Source organism: Canis aureus, chromosome 7 (genome assembly GCF_053574225.1).
Source record: "Canis aureus isolate CA01 chromosome 7, VMU_Caureus_v.1.0, whole genome shotgun sequence".
Classification (NCBI taxonomy): domain Eukaryota; kingdom Metazoa; phylum Chordata; class Mammalia; order Carnivora; family Canidae; genus Canis; species Canis aureus.
This window is the reverse complement of record NC_135617.1, coordinates 64,862,552-64,884,437: the sequence shown is the minus strand read 5'-3', so window position 1 is coordinate 64,884,437 and position 21,886 is coordinate 64,862,552. Positions and strand designations below refer to the sequence as shown.

At 37.7% G+C, this 21,886-nt stretch overlaps 1 protein-coding gene across 3 annotated transcripts in view; it reads left to right on the top strand.

Annotated features, from left to right (window-relative positions):
* The window catches only part of DNAH8 (dynein axonemal heavy chain 8), a 363,336-nt gene that overhangs the window by 131,049 nt on the left and 210,401 nt on the right, over nt 1-21,886 (top strand). For all 3 annotated transcript variants that reach the window (XM_077904163.1, XM_077904162.1, XM_077904164.1), the window contains exons 33-38: nt 2,733-2,833; nt 6,948-7,085; nt 7,470-7,710; nt 16,164-16,363; nt 19,463-19,616; nt 21,019-21,182. In XM_077904163.1, coding sequence (XP_077760289.1) covers nt 2,733-2,833; nt 6,948-7,085; nt 7,470-7,710; nt 16,164-16,363; nt 19,463-19,616; nt 21,019-21,182 — 998 coding nt within the window. The remainder of the gene's footprint in view (nt 1-2,732; nt 2,834-6,947; nt 7,086-7,469; nt 7,711-16,163; nt 16,364-19,462; nt 19,617-21,018; nt 21,183-21,886) is intronic.

Genomic DNA, 21,886 nt, shown 5'->3' with positions numbered 1-21,886 from the left:
CCTGAGAGGGGTAGTTCAGGCTTTTTCCATCCGAACCAAGTGGAATTCCTCATATGGTACCTAACTTTCAAGTATCTCCCTTGATTTTGGTGATTTAAATAGAAAACCCAGACCCAGATAAGAAAAATGGAATTGCAGCTGACCATAGATTAGTCAATTTGTGCAAAGTAAGGAAATCAGCTGTCACAGAGCCCACTCACTATCTGTGCTGCTTGGCTCCGGGGGCAGGGTAGGGCTAGCCCAGTAAGTCTGGTAGATTTCTGTAAGATAGGTTGTCTGTGTTGGCAAGGGTTTTCAGGGGATGCAGCAGGCACAAGCCTTTCACTTGGATATGATGTCCTTAGACAAAGTCCAGTCCCTTGTTATTGTTAAGGTTCTTTTGTCCTCAGGACAATAGTGGTAACTCTTGGACTAAAACCAGATCCTCGCATCACCCTGATCCAGAACTTTATGCCAGACCTTGGAGGAGGCTCTGATTCTTTGCTATCTGAAGTCCCCAGAGTCTCAGGGAAAGGCCTGCCTTTCTGGAGGAGCCAGGATCAAGACTGATCTGCTCACCTAATGGCTGCCAGCTGAGCCAAGCAGAATCTCTCAGCAATAAAAGCAAGATAATATAGATATGAGTGAAAAAAGTAATAAGTTGGATGATAATAAGTGCCAAAGGAAAAAATAAAGCAGAGAAAGGGCATAATGTGCTGGGCTGTGTGTATGTAAGGTGGATGTGAACTTTAAAATTGCATCTCCAGGGGCACCTGGGTGGCTCAGTCAGTTACGTATCTGCTTTTTGGTTCAGGTCATGATCCCAGGGTCCTGAGACCAAGCCCCACATCAGGCTTCCTCCTTGATGGGCAGCCTGCTTCTCCCTCTTCACTGTTTGTGTTCTCTCATGTGCATTCTCTCTCTCTTAAAATAAAACAAAATAAAATAGCATCTCCAGAGAAGGCCAGCTTGAAAAGATGACATTGAGTAGAGACCTAGAGAAATGAGGGAATGAGCCAGGGAGGTGTCTGGAAGAGCAGCTTTCCAGGCAAGAGGAAGAGCAAGTGCAAAGGCCCTGAGTAAGAGCAAATAAGACATCATCCTACTTATGTTTTCAGTGGATCAGTCTGGCTACAGTGTTGAGAGTAGATTTCTGATAGTTAAGGGTGAAAGCAGAGAAATTAGGAAGCTCTTGCAATAATCCAGGAGAGGGTGATAGTCACTTGGACCAGACTGGTGGCATTGGAGTTGAAGAGAAGAGATTAGAACCTGGGTATATTTTGAAGATAGACCCACCTCCTTGTTTTTCCCTCAGGAGTTACCAGTTTATTCATCAGCAAGTGGGACTTGAATGTGCCACCCTTTTACCAGGGGTGTGGCCACTTCATTGAAAAGATATTGTAGGGCGCATCTCTTGGCATCTTGCTCCTTCTGCTCTGCCTGTGGTTGGGGGTGTGAGCTAAGCAGGTTGTTCACCATGCATGTGGCTGGGTATGTGACCCAACTCTCCTCCAAAGCAGGTGCCCCCTCACCGTCCCCTCCAAGCCCCCTAAAAGGCAGGTGCCAAGATCTATCTAGATTGTGGAAAGAAGCAGGAGCTTCCCATTGGGCTCAGGGTGCAACTTTACTCTGATTTCTGGAGTTGCTGGACACTTGGTTGTCCTGCTGACAAAGCTGGTATTTTTTTTTTGCCCATTTGGCTAATGCTGTGGGTCTTTTCATATTATCTGGGGCCTGAATAAAAAAGGGGATGAGTGACTGGCATCCATCAATAGTCTTCACCACATAAACAAGATTTTAAATATTATTTTAAAGTATGCTAACTTTAACATTTTTGTTTCTCCTTTTCTAGTGTTCGCATGGTTCTATGGCCACTTTAGTCATTAAATTTATTGAGTAACCATTATATTAACCACTGAGGATTATAAAAAGTGCAAAATATGGACCTTACTTTCTAGAAAGGAAGGGTTCATTGGAGTTCCTTCAGGGTCTTCACACCTTCTTTATTTGGCTCCTCTAAAAATATGCTAATGTTATTGTCAGATCTGATTCACTATCTGAATATGGTGAAGTCTGATGCCAGACATTCTCCAGGGCTGGAAATTTAGTATCCTTATTGATATATTATACCCTTATATAGAGCACACATACTTCATCATGGGTGGATTATTTCTATTTGCTTTTATGCTTTAAACACTCTTCATACTTAGCATTCCTAGTATAGGAGATTCCACTTCCAATTCAAAGGGCATGGGCATTAACTTCGCTGATTCAGATTGTTAGAATTCTTTCAAGTGGTGTTATAATTGAATCCTTCATTTTATAGACTCTTTATTGCTTGGAGAGAAAACAGGGTTGAAAGGATTATACTCACTCATTTGAACTCTGTGGAACAGATGACAAGTCTAAATTAGTGAAGAAGCCTGAATTATAGATTTTTTAAAATGCAGTTTTATTACTTTCAGACATATTTATGGGAACTTGAAATATAGGTCTTCTGAAGACCACTTAATTTATTAAAGAAAAAATTTTATGTAAAATGGATACTTTTAGAATGCTTGAAAGTTAATTTTCCTAAGTGCTCAACTTTTCTTCTGATAGCTTGGTATCAATATAAATTTCTTCACAAGTCTTTGTTTCATAGATATTATTAAATAAACCCCATTGTAGCTTTTATTCCAATTATAATAAATTCTACTTTAATGGGTCCTGAATTAATTATATTTTACTACAAGTTAAAAATCTTTTTATAGGCCAATTTTGATGATCTGTGGAGGAAGTTTGTTACGTATTCATCTGGTGAACAACTTTTTGGGTTGCCTGTAACTGATTATGAGGTTTTACACAAAACTAGGTAAGTATAGAAATTGTACAAGTGTTACATGCAAATAATTAAATAGTGTTCATTAGAAGAATCGTGTCATCATTGAATCCTTTATCATGCAGAGAAGAGCCTCCCTTAGAACACTCCTAAATATTCTCCATATTCCTGGCAATTCCTGACCCACTGAATACCAAGTCACCACATATAAAAGAAATATTCTTGGGGAATTGGAAATACGTTGCAAGAATTCTAGTATTTGTGGCCTATATTTAGCTTGTGCTTTATTTTGTTCATTTTGCTATTGTCAAATAGTGTCAATTATTGTACAGAAACACTACAGTTTTGGATATATTTTATTTAGAGGAATAACCATTCTTGGCTTTCCAACCTTTCTTACTGAGTTTGTGCTACGTGCTGTTCCATATTGGATAGACATAGAAATTCATTAAGATTGAAGGCCAAGGAACTTACTTGATTTTAAACAATTAGTAGATCTAGGATTTAAGCAACTACATTTTAATGGAATTTTATATAACTTTCCTCAAAGTCAAAATTAAAACAGTGATTTTTGCTTATTAGGATCATGGCTTTAGTAAAGAACTTTATGTTAACTTCTTTCAAAGTCATAACATGCCTATGCAAAATAGACAAGAAATTGTCCGACCATAAATTAATGCTTCAATCTACCTTAGGGTAGATGGTTTGTAATCTTTTTCCAAAGCAGTCATTCACCAAACTTAACCAGATGACCAGTTGTGTTAGAATTGCAGGTATCTGTATCCTTTGGGTAAATACCTAGTAGTGCAATTGCTGGGTTGTAGGGAGCACCTCTGTTTTTAACTTTTTGAGGAACCTCCATACTGCTGGGTGATGGACATTAAGGAGGGCACATGATGTAATAAGCACTGGGTGATATATGCATCTGATGAATCTACTTTGAAACTAATAATATACTATGTGTTAATTAACTGAATTTAAATAAAATAAATAAAATAAAATAAAATAAAATAAAATAAAATAAAATAAAATAAAAAGAACTACAGGTTATCTGTTCCTTGCCCTGATTTACTGATTCAAAATCTCAGGGGTTGGGTCCTGCATTTTTATGAATTCTCTAACTCTTTTTCATGCTCAGTCTGAGACTCTTTGTTTTATTTTAACCCTCAGTGTTCCTGGAAAAACAACTATCCACATTTACTGTCTGGACCAGTGGACCTTTTAATTCTTTTACATTTTAAGTAATTTATGAATAATTTGCAAAAGTTAGAATAAAAGAATGGTAAAAAGCACTTTGTTAGAAAATGTAATAAGAATTTAAGCAGAGAAAACCCAAGCTTTTACTCCAAAACCCAAACTTTTACTCCATAACCCTCCATAACAAAACGGAGACTGACTTCAGAATGCAACTGGAGTCCAACCAATGTGAGTTGACTCCTTGGTGAATCAGAAACTGCACCAGGATGAGGTGTTACACAAAGAAAACTTTATTTGCCGCAAATAAGGAGATTTCGGGGAATGGCTTCCAAAGCCATGACTCCCCAAGAGAGGGTGAATGAGTTCCTTTTGTTTAGGGTTAGGATGAATATTTAGATAGGGAAGTCTTGTCATCCTACGTAGAGGTGGGCATAAGGTCACGCATGCACCATCAGGAAACATGCCTAATCACAAATTGTATGTTATGTAAATGAGGCTGTGCTCCTCCTTGGGCTGAGTTTTAGTATTATAATGAGGTAAAGGTGATTGTAGGTCATTCCAGAGGTCACTCTATGGTTCATCGCTCAAACGCCAGTCAGAGATTTAGCTCAAAAAGCCTGAGTGGTCTGGGGAGGGGGAGGTCTGGTCAGTCAGGACAATTGCTATCACCTGAGGGGTGGCTTCAGGTTTCCTTTGCCTGAGTTAAGAGATAAGCCGGAAAAAAGAGCTTAAGGAAAAATATAAGAGAAAGATGAGTGAGTAGAAAAGCAGGTGGGTGATTAAGGTCAGGTTTTGGGGTCTAGCTGGTGACACAACAACTGCTCATCAGCTGTCATACATGAACCTGGACCATACCATTGTACAAACACTGATTTCTGAATTCAGATCCATCTCCAACAGCTTTTATCTTATTATTACTTCTGATTTTCTTGCACTTGGCATTGTTAAAACCCAAAACTGTTGCCAGTCATAATTTTGTTGAAGAAATGACCATCATCTTTCCTATGTTATAAATGAAAAAGTCTTTACTTTTAGATTTGAATCATCAAGTCAATAAATTTTTTCATTTTTGCATCATCTATCTCCTTTAAATACACATCTGCCTTTAGCATTTGTCTACTTAGGGAAAGTCCCAAGTAAAACTGATGCAAACATCACAGATAATGAAAGAACAACCATTTATCCTTTTCACAAAATGAGATGGTCTAGGTTCTTGTAAAATACTGCATGATGAAGCCCTTGTCTCTACTGAAATATATTGTTCACTCATAAATTACTGATCTGAGTAAAATTCATCTAGGTAATCATCATCTAAAGACCGACAGTCTGAGATCTCACTACATGGTTTCACTATTAGAGTCTAGAGTGCTGTTTTGTGTCTCTTTTCTCTTTAATACTTGGGGAGTACCATTCTTGGTCAGTTGTCTTTTCTGTTTTGGGTTTAAAAAAATGAACGATTCTGAATCCTTACTATATTATGTGAAAGCTAACCAAGAATAAAACAACAACAACACAAAGACAGTGTCTGTCCAGAGTTCTTTTTTGATATATTGTTAAAAGATGATATATTGAGAGGCACCTAGGTGGCTCAGTCCGTTGATCATCTGACTCTTCATTTTGGCTCAGGTCATGATCTCAGGGTCATGAGATCAGGTTCTACTCAGCAGAGAGTCTCTTTGGGATTCTGTTTCTCCCTCCCTCTCTGCCCCTCTCCACTCTGTCTGTCTATATAAAAATGAATCTTAAAAAAAAAAAAAGATAATACAGTGCTTTGGGTGACACAATAAGAAATCTGAAGGATGATGCAATAGGGATTATTGTCCCTTCCTTACAGGAGATCTCATCATTCTTTTCGTGTTATTTTAGTCATTTTTAGCATAAGTTGGAATATCCTGTGATTAATAATGAAATAATTCCTAAGATGATGAATCAGCAAAATGAAACAAGAATTGGAAAAGCAAGATAACCAAGATTCCAGAATGAGTCTTAGATTTATAAAGGGACCCAGTATACCCATTTGATAATTGCAAGATAGAATGAGTTTTACTTTATTAAAAGCATAAGCAAACCTTACCTTTGGTCTTTGGATTATTTATAATAAATAATAAAAGTTGTGGATATCAATCCTTACAAACAGAACTAAAAAAATAAACCCCAAAACTAAAATTGGTCTAGGGGAACTCATGGTCTGCTAAGGATGGAGGAATTCTTGGGAGCATCCACAAACTCTGTTAAGCAGTCAATTTTTTATATTCTACACAATAAAGGACTTATCTTTACTTGGATCTATAATCCCTCCTCTTACTCTTGTTATGTATATAACCCATTTGGGAACCTGAGGGGAAGCTCTTGGTAGGAAAGTGATGTTTAAGTCACTTTCCCAAAGGCACATGTTCTTAACAAAAAAACTAGCTTGCTTTTAAAAGAAAAACAATCAAAACCTTAGCCTTAGCTTTAATCTTTTTTTTTTTAAGATTTTATTTATTTATTCATGAGAAACACAGAGAGAGAGAGAGGCAGAGACACAGGCAGAGGGAGACAGGGAGCCGGATGTGGGACTCGATCTGGGACTCCAGGATCACACCCTGGGCGGGAGGCAGGCACTAAACCACTGAGCCACCCAGGGATCCCCAGCTTTGATCTTATTATCAAGTTCTGGTCACATTGTTTGCGATGATTGGAACTGTAATCATAATCAAACCACTTGTTAATGTCAAGTCACAGTATGACTTGGAATATTTGAGAGCTGTACACTTGACCTAATTAATGGGGCTTTAATTAAATTTTTGTTTGGAAACTGACAGGGTTGTCTGTGGTTTCCATGTTGGTGCCTATAAGACATTATACGTGTCATGTATGAAATATTTGATTGGATGAATCCTGCCATCCAATAACGATGTTTATTTTTAACATCTACATCATGTAATACCTTGATTATTTGGTTTTCTAGAAAGGAACTCAACTTGCTGCAGAAGCTGTATGGACTGTATGATACTGTGATGAGCAATATTAGTGGTTATTACGAAATACTTTGGGGAGACGTAGATATTGAAAAAATTAATGCAGAACTGCAGGAATTTCAAAACAGGTGAGTTTTTTTTTTTGTTTTTTTTTTTAAATTTTTTTTTATTTATTTATGATAGTCACAGAGAGAGAGAGAGAGAGAAGAAGAGAGAGAGAGAGACAGGCAGAGGGAGAAGCAGGCTCCATGCAACGGGAGCCTGACGTGGGATTCGATCCCGGGTCTCCAGGATCGTGCCCTGGGCCAAAGGCAGGCGCTAAACCGCTGCGCCACCCAGGGATCCCAAAACAGGTGAGTTTTAATTGAGTTAAGCTTACCTTTTTATGGTGCCGATCTTCATAGGATCTTGTATGTATTTTACAAATGAATTTATCCTCTGATATATTGCTGTATATACATAATGCCTTCTTCAAAGAAATGTGTAGTGATATAATTTTTTTTTTCTGAAAGGTGTCGTAAACTCCCGAAAGGGCTTAAAGATTGGCAAGCTTTTTTGGATCTGAAAAAAAGAATTGATGATTTCAGTGAGTCATGTCCTCTGCTAGAAATGATGACCAATAAGGCAATGAAACAGAGACACTGGGACCGAATCTCTGAGTTAACTGGAACCCCATTTGATGTGGAATCTGATTCTTTCTGTCTTAGAAATATTATGGAAGCACCACTGCTTAAAAATAAGGATGACATTGAGGTACATAAGTTTATAAGATCTTATCAGTGGTTCATTAAAGAATATCTCCTTTTACTTTTCTGAAAATTATACAAACAGACATTTTAAGGGTGTACCAATTGCCCTATATAACGTATCCTCATAATTTGGAATGCTCCTGAACATCCTTTGGTTTTGCAAAATAATAGAGTAACTCAAAGAGGTAAGATGATTGTTTGAAATATGTTAGTTTAGGAGTCCTTAATCTATCCTCCTTGTCCCTTAACTAACTCTCCTTTTCAAAAAATCTGTTTATTTCTGTATTGCATTCCTGGTGAATTCCTCAGAAAAGTTTCCAAATTTCTAATTCTATACTTTTTCTTGTTAGTCTACTACATATTTAAAATTATTTTTCCTTTGCAAGATTTTTAATTAGTTCTTTTGTTTTGTATGTGTGTGCTTACTGTTTGCATGGTATCTCTTTTTATTATTATTGAGACATAGTTTTTATAGTTACATAATTTTTATTACTGGCATATAAATATATTAGTTTATGTTTGCAACATAGTGACTTGATAACATGTATATGTTATAAAATGATCATCATAGTATGTCTAGTTAACATCCATCACCACACATAGCTTATTTTTTTTTCTTGTGATGAGAACTTTTATCTTAACAACTTACAAATATACAATACAGTATTATTAACTATAGTCACCTGTTGTACCTTACATCCCAGGACTTATTTATGTTATAACTGGAAATCTGTACCTTTTGACCCCTTCTACCCATTTCATTAACCCCAAAATCCCCCACTTCTGGCAGCTGCCAGTCTGTCCTCAGTATCTATATTCTGGTTTCTTTCTTTTTGAATTAGTATTTTCTTTGAATAAGTATCCTGAAGTAGTATTGCTGGATCATATGTAGCTCTATTTTTTTCTAAAGATTTTATTTATTTACTTGAGAGAGAGAGAGAGAGAGAGAGAGGGAGAGAGAGAGAGAGCATGAACAGGGAAGGGGCAGAGGAGAGGAACAAGCAGACTTCCTGCTGAGCAGGGAGCCCAATGTGGGGCTCGATCCCAGGATCATGATTTGAGCCAAAGTCAGATGCTTAACTGACTGAGCCATCCAGGTGCCCCTGTGGCTCTATTTTAAACTTTTTAGTGGAACCTCCATACTGTATTCTATATTGGCCACACCAATTTACATTCCTACCAACAATGTGCAGGGTTCCCTTTTCTCTACATCTTCCTCAACACTTGTTATTTCTTGTATTTGTGATGATAGTCATTCTAAGAGTTGTGAGGTGATATTTCACTTTGCATTTCCCTGAGATTTAGTGATGTTGAGCAGCTTTTCATGTACCAATTGGCCATTTGCATGTCTTCTTTGGAAAAATGCCTATTCCAATCCTCTGCCCATTTATTAAATGAATTGCTTGGGATTTTTTCCCTATTGAGTTATGTGAGTTCTTTGTGTATTTTAGATATTAACCCCTTATCAGATTTATGATGCACAAATATGTTATCTCATTTGTCAGTTGTCTTTCCATTTTGTTGGTGGTTTTCTTCACCATGTAGAAGCATTTTAGTTTGATGTTGTCTCACTTGTGTATTTTTGCTTTTGTTTCCTTGGCTATGTTGCCAAATCCAAAAATCAGTGCTAAGAACAATGTTAAGGAGCTTACCACCTGTATTTTCTCTTAAGAGTTTTATAGTTTCAGGTTTTGAATTCAAGTCTTTCATTCATTTTGAGTTAATTTTTGTGTGCAGTGTAAGATAGTGGTCCAGTTTCATTCTTCTGCATGTGGCTGTCCAGTTATCCCAACAGTATTTATTAAAGACACAATCTTTCTCCATTGTATATTCCTGGCTTCTTTGTCATAAATTAATTGACCATATATGTGTGGGTTAATTACTGGGTTCTCTATTCTGTTCTATTGATCCTTGTATCTGTTTTTATGCCAATACGATACTGTTTTGATCACTATGGCTTTGTTATATAGTTTGAAGTCAGGAAGCAGTATGCCTCCAGGTTTATTTTTCTTTCTCAAGATTGCTTTGGCTATTTGGGGTCTTTTATGGTTCCATACAAAATTTTTGTTTTGTATAGATTATTTGTTCTAAAAAAATAACATTGGAATTTTGATAAAGATTGCATTTAATCTGTTAGCTTTGGATCCTGTGGACATTTTAACAACATTAATTCTTCCAATCCATTAGCATGGAATATTTTTCTATTAATTTGTGTCTTCTTCAGTTTCTTTCATCAATGTCTTATAGTTTTCAGTTACAGGTCTTACACTTCCTTGTTAAATTTATTCTTAGATATTTTCATTCTTTTAGATGTAATTGTTAATGGAATTGTTTTCTTTTTTTTTTGGAATTGTTTTCTTAATTTACCTTTAGGATAGTTTATTATTAGTGTATAGAAGTGCAGCTATATTTTCCATATTGATTTTGTTTTATGCAACATTTCATTTATTAGTTCTAACAGTTTTTGGTATACATAGGATTTCCTATGTATAATATCATATCATCTGCAAATAATGATAGTTTTACTTTACTTCTTTCTTCCTGATTCAGATGCTTTTTATTTCTTTCTTGCCTAATTGCTCTGTCTAGGATTTTCAATACTATGTGAAATAAAACTGGTAAGAGTAGGGATCCTTATCTTGCTCCAGATCCAAAAGCATTGAGTATGATGTTAGCTGTGGATTTGTCATATATGGTCTTTATTATGTTGAGGTATGTTCTTTCTTTTTACCTTTGTTGAGATGTTATATCACTTATAGATGTTGAATTTTATCAAATGCTTTTTTGCATCAATTGAAATTACCATGTGATTTTTATCCTTCTTTGATCTGTAGATACTGAAACTATCCTTGTAACCCTGGAATAAATTCCAAATAAATTCCAAGGTTACAGCGTGTGATCCTTTTAAATTATTGTTGAATTCAGTTTGCTAGTATTTTATTGAGGATTTTTTTTTTATTGAGGATTTTTGCATCTATATTCATCAGGGACGTTGGCCTGTAATTCTTTGTTGTAGTGTCTTTGTACGGTTTTGGTATCAGGGTAATGCTGGCTTCATAAAATGATTTTGGAAGTGTTCTCTCCTCTTCTATCTTTCGGAAGAGTTTGAGAAGATTGATATTGATTCTTCTTTAAATGTTTGATAGAATTCAGCAGTGAAGCCATCTGGTCCTAGACTTTTGTTTGTTGGGAGTTTTTTGATTACTGATTTAACTCCTTATTAGTAATCAGTCTGTTTTGACTTTCTATTTCTTCATAATTCAGTCTTGGTAGATGGTATGTCTCTAGGGACTTACCCATTTCTTCTAGGTTGTGCGATTTTTATGCATGTAATTGCTCATAGTAGTCTCTCACAGCCCTTTCTATTTCTATGGCATTCGTTAGTGTCTTCATTTCTGATTTTGAGTTCTCTCTCCTTATTCTTGGTTGGTCTAGCTAAAGTTTTATCTATTTCATCTATATTTTCAAATACCAACTGTTAGTTTCTTTGATCTTTTCTACTGTCCTTTTAGTTTCTATTTCATTTTTTCCACTCTGATTGTTGTTGTTTCCTTCCTTCTACTAATAGTGGGCTTTGTTTGTTCTTTTTTACTTCTTTTAAATATAAAGCTACGTTGTTTATTTGAGATCTCTCTTCTTTCTTCATGTAAGCATTTCTCCTTATGAACTTCCCTATTAGAACTGCTTTCGCTGCATCCCATGAGTTGTGGTATGTTGTGTTTCCATTTTCATTTGTCTCAAGGTATCATTTCTCTTTTGATTTATTCTTTAAGCCTTTAATTCTTCAGTAGCATGTCATTTAATCTCCACATATTTGCTTCTTGTAATTGATTTCCAGTTTTCTTCTTGTAATTAATTTCTAGTTTCATACCATCGTGGTTGGAAAAGATGCTTGATACGATTTCAATTTTCTTAAATATATTGGGACTTATTTTGTGATCTAACATGTGATCTGTCCTGGAGAATGTTCCATGTGCACTTGAGAAGAATGTGTATTCTGTTGCTTTTATATGAAATGTTCTATATATGTCTAAGTTCATCTCATCTAATGTGTCATTTAAGCCATTGTTTTCTAATTGATCTTCTGTCTGAATGATCTATCTATTGAAGAAAGTAGAGTATTAAGGTCCCCTACTATTATTGTATTGCTGTCAGTTTCTTCTTTTTGACATGTTAGTATTTGCTTTATATATTTGAATGCTTGTATGTTGGATGCATAGATATTTGCAAAATTATATCCTCTTGTTAGTTTGACACTTTTATCATTATATACTGACTTTCTTTGTCTACTATCACAGTTTTTGTCTTAAGATCTATCTTATCTTATATAACTATAAATACCCCTGCTTTTTTTTTTTTCTTTTTGGCTTCCAATTGCATGGCATATCTTTTTCTATCTCCTCATTTTCAGTCCGTGTGTTTCTACATCTGAACTGAGTCTCTTGTGAGCAGCATAGAGATGGATCTTGTTTTATTTTTATTTTTTAAAGATTTATTTTTATTTATTTATGATAGACAGAGAGAGAAGAGAGAGAGAGAGAGAGGAGAGAGAGAGAGAGAGAGAGAGAGAGGCAGAGACACAGGCAGAGGGAGAAACAGGCCCCATGCCGGGAGCCCAACGCGGGACTGGATCCCGGGACTCCAGGATCGCGCCCCGGGCCAAAGGCAGGCGCAAAACCGCTGAGCCACCCAGGGATCCCCTTGTTTTATTTTTAATCCATTCAGTCACACTTTGTCTTTTTTTAAATAATTTAGTCCATTTACATATAAAGGAATTATTAATAGGTATATGCCTATTGCCACTTTGTTAATCATTTTCTGGCTGTTTTGTAATTCCTTTGTTTCTATCTTCTCTTGCTCTCTCCTTTTGTTATTTGATTACTTTCTGTAGTGGTATGCTTTATCTTTTGTGTATATACTATAGGTTTTTGCTTTGTAGGTCCCATAGGCTTACATATAACAACTAATTTAGCGCCACCTTCAGCCCAGGGTGTGATCCTGGAGACCTGGGATTGAGTCTCACATTGGGCTCCCTGCATGGAGCCTGGATCTCCCTCTGCCCGTGTCTCTGCCTCTCTTTCTGTCTCTGTGTCTCTCATGAGTAAATGGATAAAATCTTAAAAAAAAAATCTGCTATTGGTCTTGTGGTAGTCCCCGTGTACATAACAAGTTGTTTTTCTCTTGCCTCTTTCATGATTTTCTCTTTGTTTTTTAACTTTTGACACTTCAAGTATGGTGTCTTGGTGTAGGTCTCTTGGGTTCATCTGTTTTGAAAGTGTCTGGGCTTCCTAGATTCTGGATATCTGTTTCCTCCCTCAGGTTAGGGAAGTTTTCAGCCACTATTTCTTCAAATAAGAAATCAGAAAAAGAAATTTTCAAATAAGAAAATTTCTGCCTTCTTCTTCTGGGACTCCTATAAGGTGAAGCTGGCTCATGTAAGCTCTTTTATAAGTCCCTTGAATTATCTTCACTATATTTCATTCTTTTTTAAATTTTTTGCTCAGGTTGGGTACCAGATGCCCTGTCTTCAAGTTCATGATCCTTTCTTTCTTTTTTTTTTTTTAAGATTTTATTTATTTATTCATGATAGTCACACACACAGAGAGAGAGGCAGAGACACAAGCAGAGGGAGAAGCAGGCTCCATATAGGGAGCCTGATGTGGGATTCGATCCCGGGTCTCCAGGATCGTGCCCTGGGCCAAAGGTAGGCGCCAAACCGCTGCGCCACCCAGGGATCCCTCATGATCCTTTCTTGTGCTTCATCTAGTTTTCTGTTGAGCCCCTTTACTGTGCTTTTTAGTGATGGTTTTCTTCAGCTCCATGACTGCTAATATGGTACTTTTAAAATATTTTCTTTCTCTTTGTTGAAATTCTCACTTTGTTCATGCATTGTTCTCCTGAACTTGGTAAATACTTTTATGACTGTTATTTTGAGCTCCTTATCTGGTGAGTCACTCATCTCTGTTTCATTACAGTCTTTTTCCAAGGTCATAACCTCTTTCATTTGGATCATATTCCTGTTTCTTCATTTCACTTTCCTCTCTGTGTTGGTTTTTATGCATTGTATAAAACAGCCACCTCTCCCAGTCTTGAAGGAGTGGACTTGCATAGGAAAGGAAACTTATCCTCCAAGCCTGCCCTAGCTCTTGGTTGTCTCAAATCTTTGTGTTTGTCCCAATAGTCTGTTTTATCTTTAGTTGCTCCCAGGAATTGAGAGTGTAACAAGACCTGTCAGGCCCCAAAGTGGAGGGTCCCAGTCAGTACCTAGATCCAGGCTGATTGGAAGTTATATCCTTAGGCAGGAACTCTTAAAGTATGCAAATATATCTCTTTTAGGAGAGCACTAGGAGACGGGCATTTATGTCTATTCTCTCTGCACTGAATCCTGGAATGATAGCCAGTTAAGAACTTTCTCTGTTTGCTACTATTCTGTTGAACCTGTGAACACAAGCCCCACTGGGTCATCAGAGTCAGACTATCAAGGGATGTGCCTTTTGGGTGACAACAACAAATGCTGGGGTGCCAATGGTTTATATAAGCTCCTTTGTTGGAGATGCCAGCATTTGGGAACACAGCATAAGGAGTATGAAGATAGTCCTCACCCTTCAAGGTCTCTGGAGAGGATTACAGCTGGCCCTTGGATGTATGTTTAATTAGAAATCTGCTCTTCGGGCCACAGCTGTGAAGATAAAGCAGTAGGCCTCTTTAAAGTAAGAAATTGGGCATTTTAGTCTTAGATCTCAGCACTAAGCCCTGGGGGTGGGTAGCTGATCAAGAACTTTCCCCTCATTTATTATAGTCCTGTGGCACCTTAAACATAAACCTCATTTGCCACCAGAATCAGGTGATCAAGAGACATTTCCTGGGTGCCAACTACAAAAAAACCCAGAGAGCCAGACAAGTGCATATCTTCTTTCCAGGAGGTATTGGTGACCTGAAGGGAGGCAGAGGGACAGTGCAAGAGTGGTGCTTCCCAGCCTTAGTCTTTGGGAAGTATTTCAGTAGGCCCCTAGCTGTGTGTTAAATTAGATGCCTGCCTGTCAGGCAGAAGCTCTAAGATAAGCAAATAGGCCTTTTTTTACAGAAAGGCTGGGCAGTTTTTAGCAGGCTGACTCTGTGCTGGACCCTGGGGTATAGCTGCCAGATATGTCTGTGCAAAGCATTTATAAGGGCTTGCCCTCAGGCCTAGGCTTCATCTCCACTTGCTGGTTTGTGTATCTTTTCCACTTCTGATTCACTGAGATGTTTGGTTTCTAAGCTTGGTTATGTTTTCTACTTTCTCTGTTTGAATTTTGTCTATTATTCTATATTTTTGGAGGTGAGGAACTGGACCATGTGACTGGAAATCTCATATATATGGTTTCTGCCTCTTCTTTTCCCCTTCTTTTTTAAAAGATTTTATTTATTTATTTGAAAGAGAAGGAGAGCACAAGCAGGGGGAGCAGCAGAGGGAGAGGGAGAAGCACACTCTCCATGGAGCAGGGAGCCTGACTCAGGGCTCAAGTCAAAGACAGATGCTTAACTAATTGAGCCACCCAAGCACCCCATTACCTTTTCCCCTTCTTAACAACACATGCACATCAGAAATTTTGTTTTCAAAGAATTTTTGTCCAGCCAAGCTGGATTCCCTCTGTCCCTGGACTCACTGCCTCTAAATGAACTCTTTCTCCTCACTTGTAGAACATCTGCCCCCACCACTCACAGGAATCCCACTCAGTCTCAGATGCTCCCTTGTCAATGAGGCCTTCCCCTCTGACTGCAGGCAGAAGTCTATTCTCCTTTTTCAGAACTCACAACAGGTCACTCCACTCTTAGGACATTTAGTACATGCTATGTGGTATTATAATTATTTGTGGAAATACCTTGCACCTTTCAATTCCTTCCCATCTCTGAGATCTGTGATTCTAAGTATGAAAATAAATAGATGCATCATGGGGAAAATACTTTTATTTTCCCTTGTGAGACTTTCGTATCAAGGATTCTCAGAAAAACAGGAACACCTGTAAGAAAAAAAAATAGAATAGAATGACTTTAAAGCCAATGAGACATTCATTTTACAGCTGGAACATGCTGGATGGCAATGATTCTAGTTACTTGAAGAGTTCAAAGGACTCCCCGCATATAGTTTCCCTTGTTTCCCATAACAACCTGCTGAGATAGAGCAGCTGTGATTATCTCCATTTTGGCCAAAAAACTCCAATTAAAAGGATAATCAAGAAATGTGAAGATTTAAGTTCTGTTATCGAATGTAAATGGTACCATAAAACAATGAGTAGTCAGATGGTCAGAAGGTTTTGATTCGAACTTTTAACACAATGGTTGTGAGCCTGGTTTTCTTGGCCACAAAATGACCAAATGACTTCTAGGTTCAAGCTCAAAATTCTGTGATTTTACAAGGCACCTAAGTTGTAATTAGTTGTAATATGTCACGACATATTCTTTGATCTCCCTCTGAAGGATATTTGCATATCTGCCATTAAGGAGAAGGATATTGAAGCCAAGCTGACTCAGGTGATTGAAAATTGGACCAACCAGAACCTGAGTTTTGCAGCATTTAAGGGAAAAGGAGAGCTCCTTCTCAAAGGAACCGAATCAGGAGAAATTATCACCTTGATGGAAGATAGTTTAATGGTTTTAGGTTCTTTACTAAGCAACAGGTAATTTTATGCTTCTGGGGGGAAGGTTTTACTTTGGTTTTTAGAGTCATATAATAGTAGGTGGAAGCCCAGCTTTGCAGCTGTGGTGTGACACAAGATTCTGACCTCAGGTACTCACTCTTGTCTATCCTTAAACGAGCTACCTATTTTCTTTAATAATCATGACCTTTGTCCCTTCTTTATGGCACTCATCTCTTCTTGCTGCTTTTCTGATGGGCATAATCTTAATTAGTTTCCCCCAGCTTATTTCTTGAACATTTTGGCTCCCCACTGAGATGACCTATTCATTTTATTTTCTTTCTCTTTGGTTCCTCCAATTTGTCATCTTTGCCTTCCTTGGCTAACCCTGCTCAAGTATTCACCCAATGACCTAGGAAAAGTATGCTGCCAACACACGAAAGGAATATATTGTTAGGACTTTGTTACCTAAACATTTCATGCATTTCTTATAGTGAAAAGTGGCTGGGCCCTAAGTGAGATGACCTGTCCATCACTGGGTTATTGAACCAGGTGGAAGGTCTCCTGAGTATGGTGATCCTGAGTACATCTTTAGAAAATGGGTCTCAGATTAAGTATACTGTCAGGTCCTACTCTGGGCATTAGCAACCTCGAATTCCCTAGCTGACCATGCAGTAATTCTCCACTGTTCTTTACTCTAACACACCTAAGAAATATGTCACAACCTCACCACTAGTAGAATCAAAGTCTGGGGGCATGGGAATGCTAATATTCCTTCTCTAGGTTAATGAATGATATCCTACATGACCTCTGGCCCCAAAGGCAGTCTTGCATTTGGATAATGTACTAATTCCAAAGCTCCTAGTGCTGACAGTTCTGGGTTGACTTGCCGAGGTTAAGATCCTAGGTACATCTCCTGCTTTCAGGGTATCTGAATAATCCTGGCAAAGGTGACCAGACGTTATTCGGTGGTTCATAGACTTTATTGGATACTGCTTCCATGGTTCATTGCACATTTTGCCATCCTGATTTCCTAACTGATGACCTCTTGAAGAAAGACTGTAGATTCACCTGTACAGTATCAGTAGCCAAAGAATTCAGGATTCGAAGGCTTTGTTAATTTCTTTCTTTTTTTTTTTTTTGCTTTGTTAATTTCATATTTAACTTGGATTTAGCCTGATTAGTATAATACTTATTTATAGTACTAGTAAACTCCAGGCTGAGCCAGTGCCTGCTGGGTCTCTAGTGTGACCTAGATGTACTCCCAGGAGGAAATTGTATATCTCCATGGGTGAGACTTGACTCCAGATAGTGCCTGGATTGTGACACTTTGCTAGTGGATTCCTGATTGATCTATAGGACTGCTCTATCAGTCATGACACGTTCCATCATACAAAGTTATGCAATGACCAAAGGACAGGAACTGGTCATGCTAGATCTTATTTCAAGTCCCCTTTTTTCATTTTGGGAAGTTATATGCCATCAAAGATGACTTTTTTTATTTCTCTGCGCAGGACCATTTTGACCTAAAAAATGTAGCTGTTTCAACTTCCTGAAGTGCCCATACATACCATCTTAGTGTGCATGTCTTTTGAAGATGCTCTTAGCATATTGACTTCCTTTCAGCTCTAGAATGATGGTCAGATGGACAATATAAATTACATATTGAATACAATGCCTCTTAACTGCCTGGATAGCTTATACCTATCTCTTTGGGGAAATTTTTATATAACTCCCTTTATCCCTCCAAGCATAACAGAGGCTTCCAGAGAAGTTATGGATTGGATTCAGGCATCAAACTAGACCCAAAAGAACCCACTCTTTTATTTTTATTTAATTTTTATTTTATTTTTTTTAAAGATTTTATTTAATTATTCATGAGACACACACACACACACACACACACACAGAGAGAGAGAGAGAGAGGCAGAGACACAGGCAGAAGGAGAAGCAGGATCCATGCAGGTAGCCTGATGTGGGACTCGATCCCAGGTATCCAGGAGCACATTGAAGGCAGTGCTAAACCACTGAGCCATCCGGGCTGCCCAGAACCCCCCTGCATTTTATATGTGAGCACCTTCAAGTCACCCTGCCCCGGATCAAGAAAAGTTTTAGAAATCTTGTCAATAAGGGCCACTCACCAGATACGGCACTACACCACATCAAAACTACTTGTCTTTGAAAAAAAACCAAACAAACTACTTGTCTTTGCCACAAACTGAGGTCAGCTTCTTTTTTTTTTTTTTTTTTTTTTTTTTTTTTTTTTTTTAATTTATGATAGTTACAGAGAGAGAGAGGGAGGCAGAGACACAGGCAGAGGGAGAAGCAGGCTCCATGCACCGGGAGCCCGATGTGGGATTCGATCCCGGGTCTCCGGGATCACGCCCTGGGCCAAAGGCAGGCGCCAAACCGCTGCGCCACCCAGGGATCCCAGCTTCTTAATCCAACTATAGGTAATTGGGTTCTTGCTCACTATCTTCCCATCACTTCTTGCATGACATCCACTGTATTTCTTGTCTTTCTTGGTTGTGCCCAGCTTGCTGGACACCTTGAATTCTCATGAACTGTACAGCTTGCCCTGATGTTGAGAAAACAGGAAACATACTGTTTGGGGTTGGCTATTGGATCTCTAACACTATCTGAATCTAGGCACAGTCTCTGGTAGAATTAGCGGTCTGTGGGTGAGAAAAGAGCAAAGTGGCATCAACCCTCAATCTTGACATTGGTCTTGTCATAATAGTTTCATAGACCAGGATCAGTACCCTATGTGTTATTCTTGCAGGTAGTGTTCACTTGGCTTTGGTTCACAGAAATCTTGTCAAAACACCTTATTCCTTGTCTTCCCTTTATTCCCAGAAACAACCAGCACAATTCTTTTGCTAGACCTCTGTGTCACAAAGTTGGGCCCATCTTCCTGGTCTGTGACTGATATACAGAAACAAGTAAAAATTCTATAATTATGAGTTTTACTCCTAGAAAAGCAAATACCTCATATCCGTGTCAAACTTATTAGGAACTGCCTTTTAGGAAAAAAAAATATTCCATTTCCAAAGGAATGTTTCTCCTCTAATTTACTTTGTTAGTCCGTGTATTTTCTGAATCATCCTTAAAATACAATATTTTCCCATTTTTACTTTTTAGATATAATGCTCCATTTAAAAAAACAATCCAGAACTGGGTGTATAAATTGTCCACTTCCTCAGACATAATTGAAGAGTGGCTAGTAGTCCAGAACCTTTGGGTTTATCTTGAAGCTGTTTTTGTAGGTGGAGATATTGCCAAACAGCTACCTCAGGTAAATAGGGTTTTTATAACTACCGATAGTACAGTTTGATTTGTGTTGTTTCTATGTCCCTTTACAAGGACATATGGTTGTATCTTGATTACTTAAACCAGGGTTGGCAATCTCTGGCCCACTTATATGTTTTTGTAAGTAATTTTATTAGAACACAGCCGTATCTATTCATTTATGTTCTGTCTATGGCTGCTTTAACATTGCAACAGCAGAGTTCAGTATTTTTAACAGAGACCGTATGGCCTGCAAAGCCTAAAACATTTACTTATCTGGCCCCTCTGCAAAATAAATTTTTTAAATGTGCTGATTTTTAAATTTATATTAGTTGAAAGAAGTAGAAATTTATATTAGTAGAAAGAAAGATTTTGCAATCTCTTGTCTAAGGATGTGAGGTACATTCAAATATGTACTATTAAAGTATAGTAGTTCATCTCCTCTAAGAGTTAACCTTACAATCTTCCTCTGAGAATAGAATTAAAATTAATCTGTATTGTGGAAGCACAGATTAATTATTAGTTAGTGGACCAGTAACAGATCAGACCTATACCATGGGGCAAAGAAACTGCCTCAGAAATCCTTAACAAAAATCCTTAAAACAGCTTTATTTGAGCCTTTTAAATAAACTTGTAATAGCTTTGTTCTATGAAGATAACGTCTCTCTTATGAAATTAAGCCTGCTCTTCCTGAATTTCTGTCTAGGATCTCTATAAATTAAAAGTCAAGGATAAAAGGATTTTGAAAATGGCTCATTTCTCTTTGTAACACATTTTTTAAACATAATTCTTTTTGTTCTTAATCAGAGAGTTGCATTGTTTTTTAAAAATACCCTTAAGTTTTAAAAGAGGCAAGATTATGCCATTTCTAGAGGCATTTTTGCAATTGAATGCAGAGCTTAATATCATCCATAGTAAATAGCAAAATTTCATTTGCAAAAATGTAAATGAAGCTTTGTTTTGGAGTTTTACTGTTTTTTGTTTTTTTTTTCCTTTTCCTGGGGTATTTTTGAGCTGTAATTATTCAGAGGATCTTGAGATCAAATTATTTTCATGCTTCTTCAGTTTGCTCATCAAACCGAACACCTGGGGTGCTGAAAGACTAGATTTGAGCTTGAAGTTGATAGCTCTGCAAATGAAAAGTGTGGCATTTTGAAAAATGTATTAAATGTAAGAAAACAAATAAGCGATAAGCCCCATTGTGACAAAGCAGTATTTCAATAAGCAGTTTCATGACTTTGGGTTTTTGTTGTCCAGAATTAATTCAGATTAAAAAAAAAAATTGCGCCTTTAAATTATGTAGCCTGAGAACTAATAGAAGCCGGTCAGAGGAACTCTAGGAAGTTCCAAAATGAAGACTTTGCTTTATTCAAATGCTAATTTTTTACTGACTAGGAGTTTGTTTTTAGGAAGCAAAGCGGTTTCAAAATATTGACAAGTCATGGGTAAAGATAATGCAACGAGCTCATGAGAACCCCAATGTGATCAGTTGCTGTGTTGGAGATGAGACCATGGGGCAACTTTTACCTCATTTGCATGAACAGTTGGAAGTATGTCAGAAGTCACTCACTGGGTAAGAGCTGAAGTTTTAAGTTATCTGTCATTTTTATATGTAATTGTGTTTTATCCTAAGCAAGTAAATAATATTGATGACATTACTGGTTTGGTTAGGAATAGCTGAAGTGGCTATAGGAATTTAACATACATTTAATTTTTCTGCAAAAAGGACACCATAAATCTGGGGTTGGTGAGTTAAGGCATCATATTAGTTTTATAGGGCTTCTGTAACAAATTCCCACCCACCGGATGGTTTAAAACAGCAAACATTTATTTGCTCACCCTTCGAGGGGCAGGAAATCTGAAATCAAGGTGTCACCTTCTAAAGGGGCTTAATGGAGAATCTTTCCTTGCCTCTCCAAGCTTCTGGTGGCTCTGGGAGTTCCTTGGCTTGTGCCTACTCCAATCCCTGTCTTCACATTTCCACTTCCTCTTCTTTCTGTGTGTCTCTTATGAGGACTCTTGTCATGGGATTTAGTGTTGTGCCCAAGATTGTGACTCCGAGAAACCACCAAGGAGCCGACACCGATGCAAGCACACGAGGGTTTATTAACAAATTCGAGCTTGGGTCCAAGTGTACCCGACACAGCGGAGCAGGGACTTGGACCCCGAGGTGGGTTCCAGCTGAGTTTTATGGGCTGGTCTAGGGGACCTCCAGAAGGGGTGGAGGAATTTCTCAAGTTCTGTTTACATTCTGATATGGGCTTTCAAGGGCCTTAA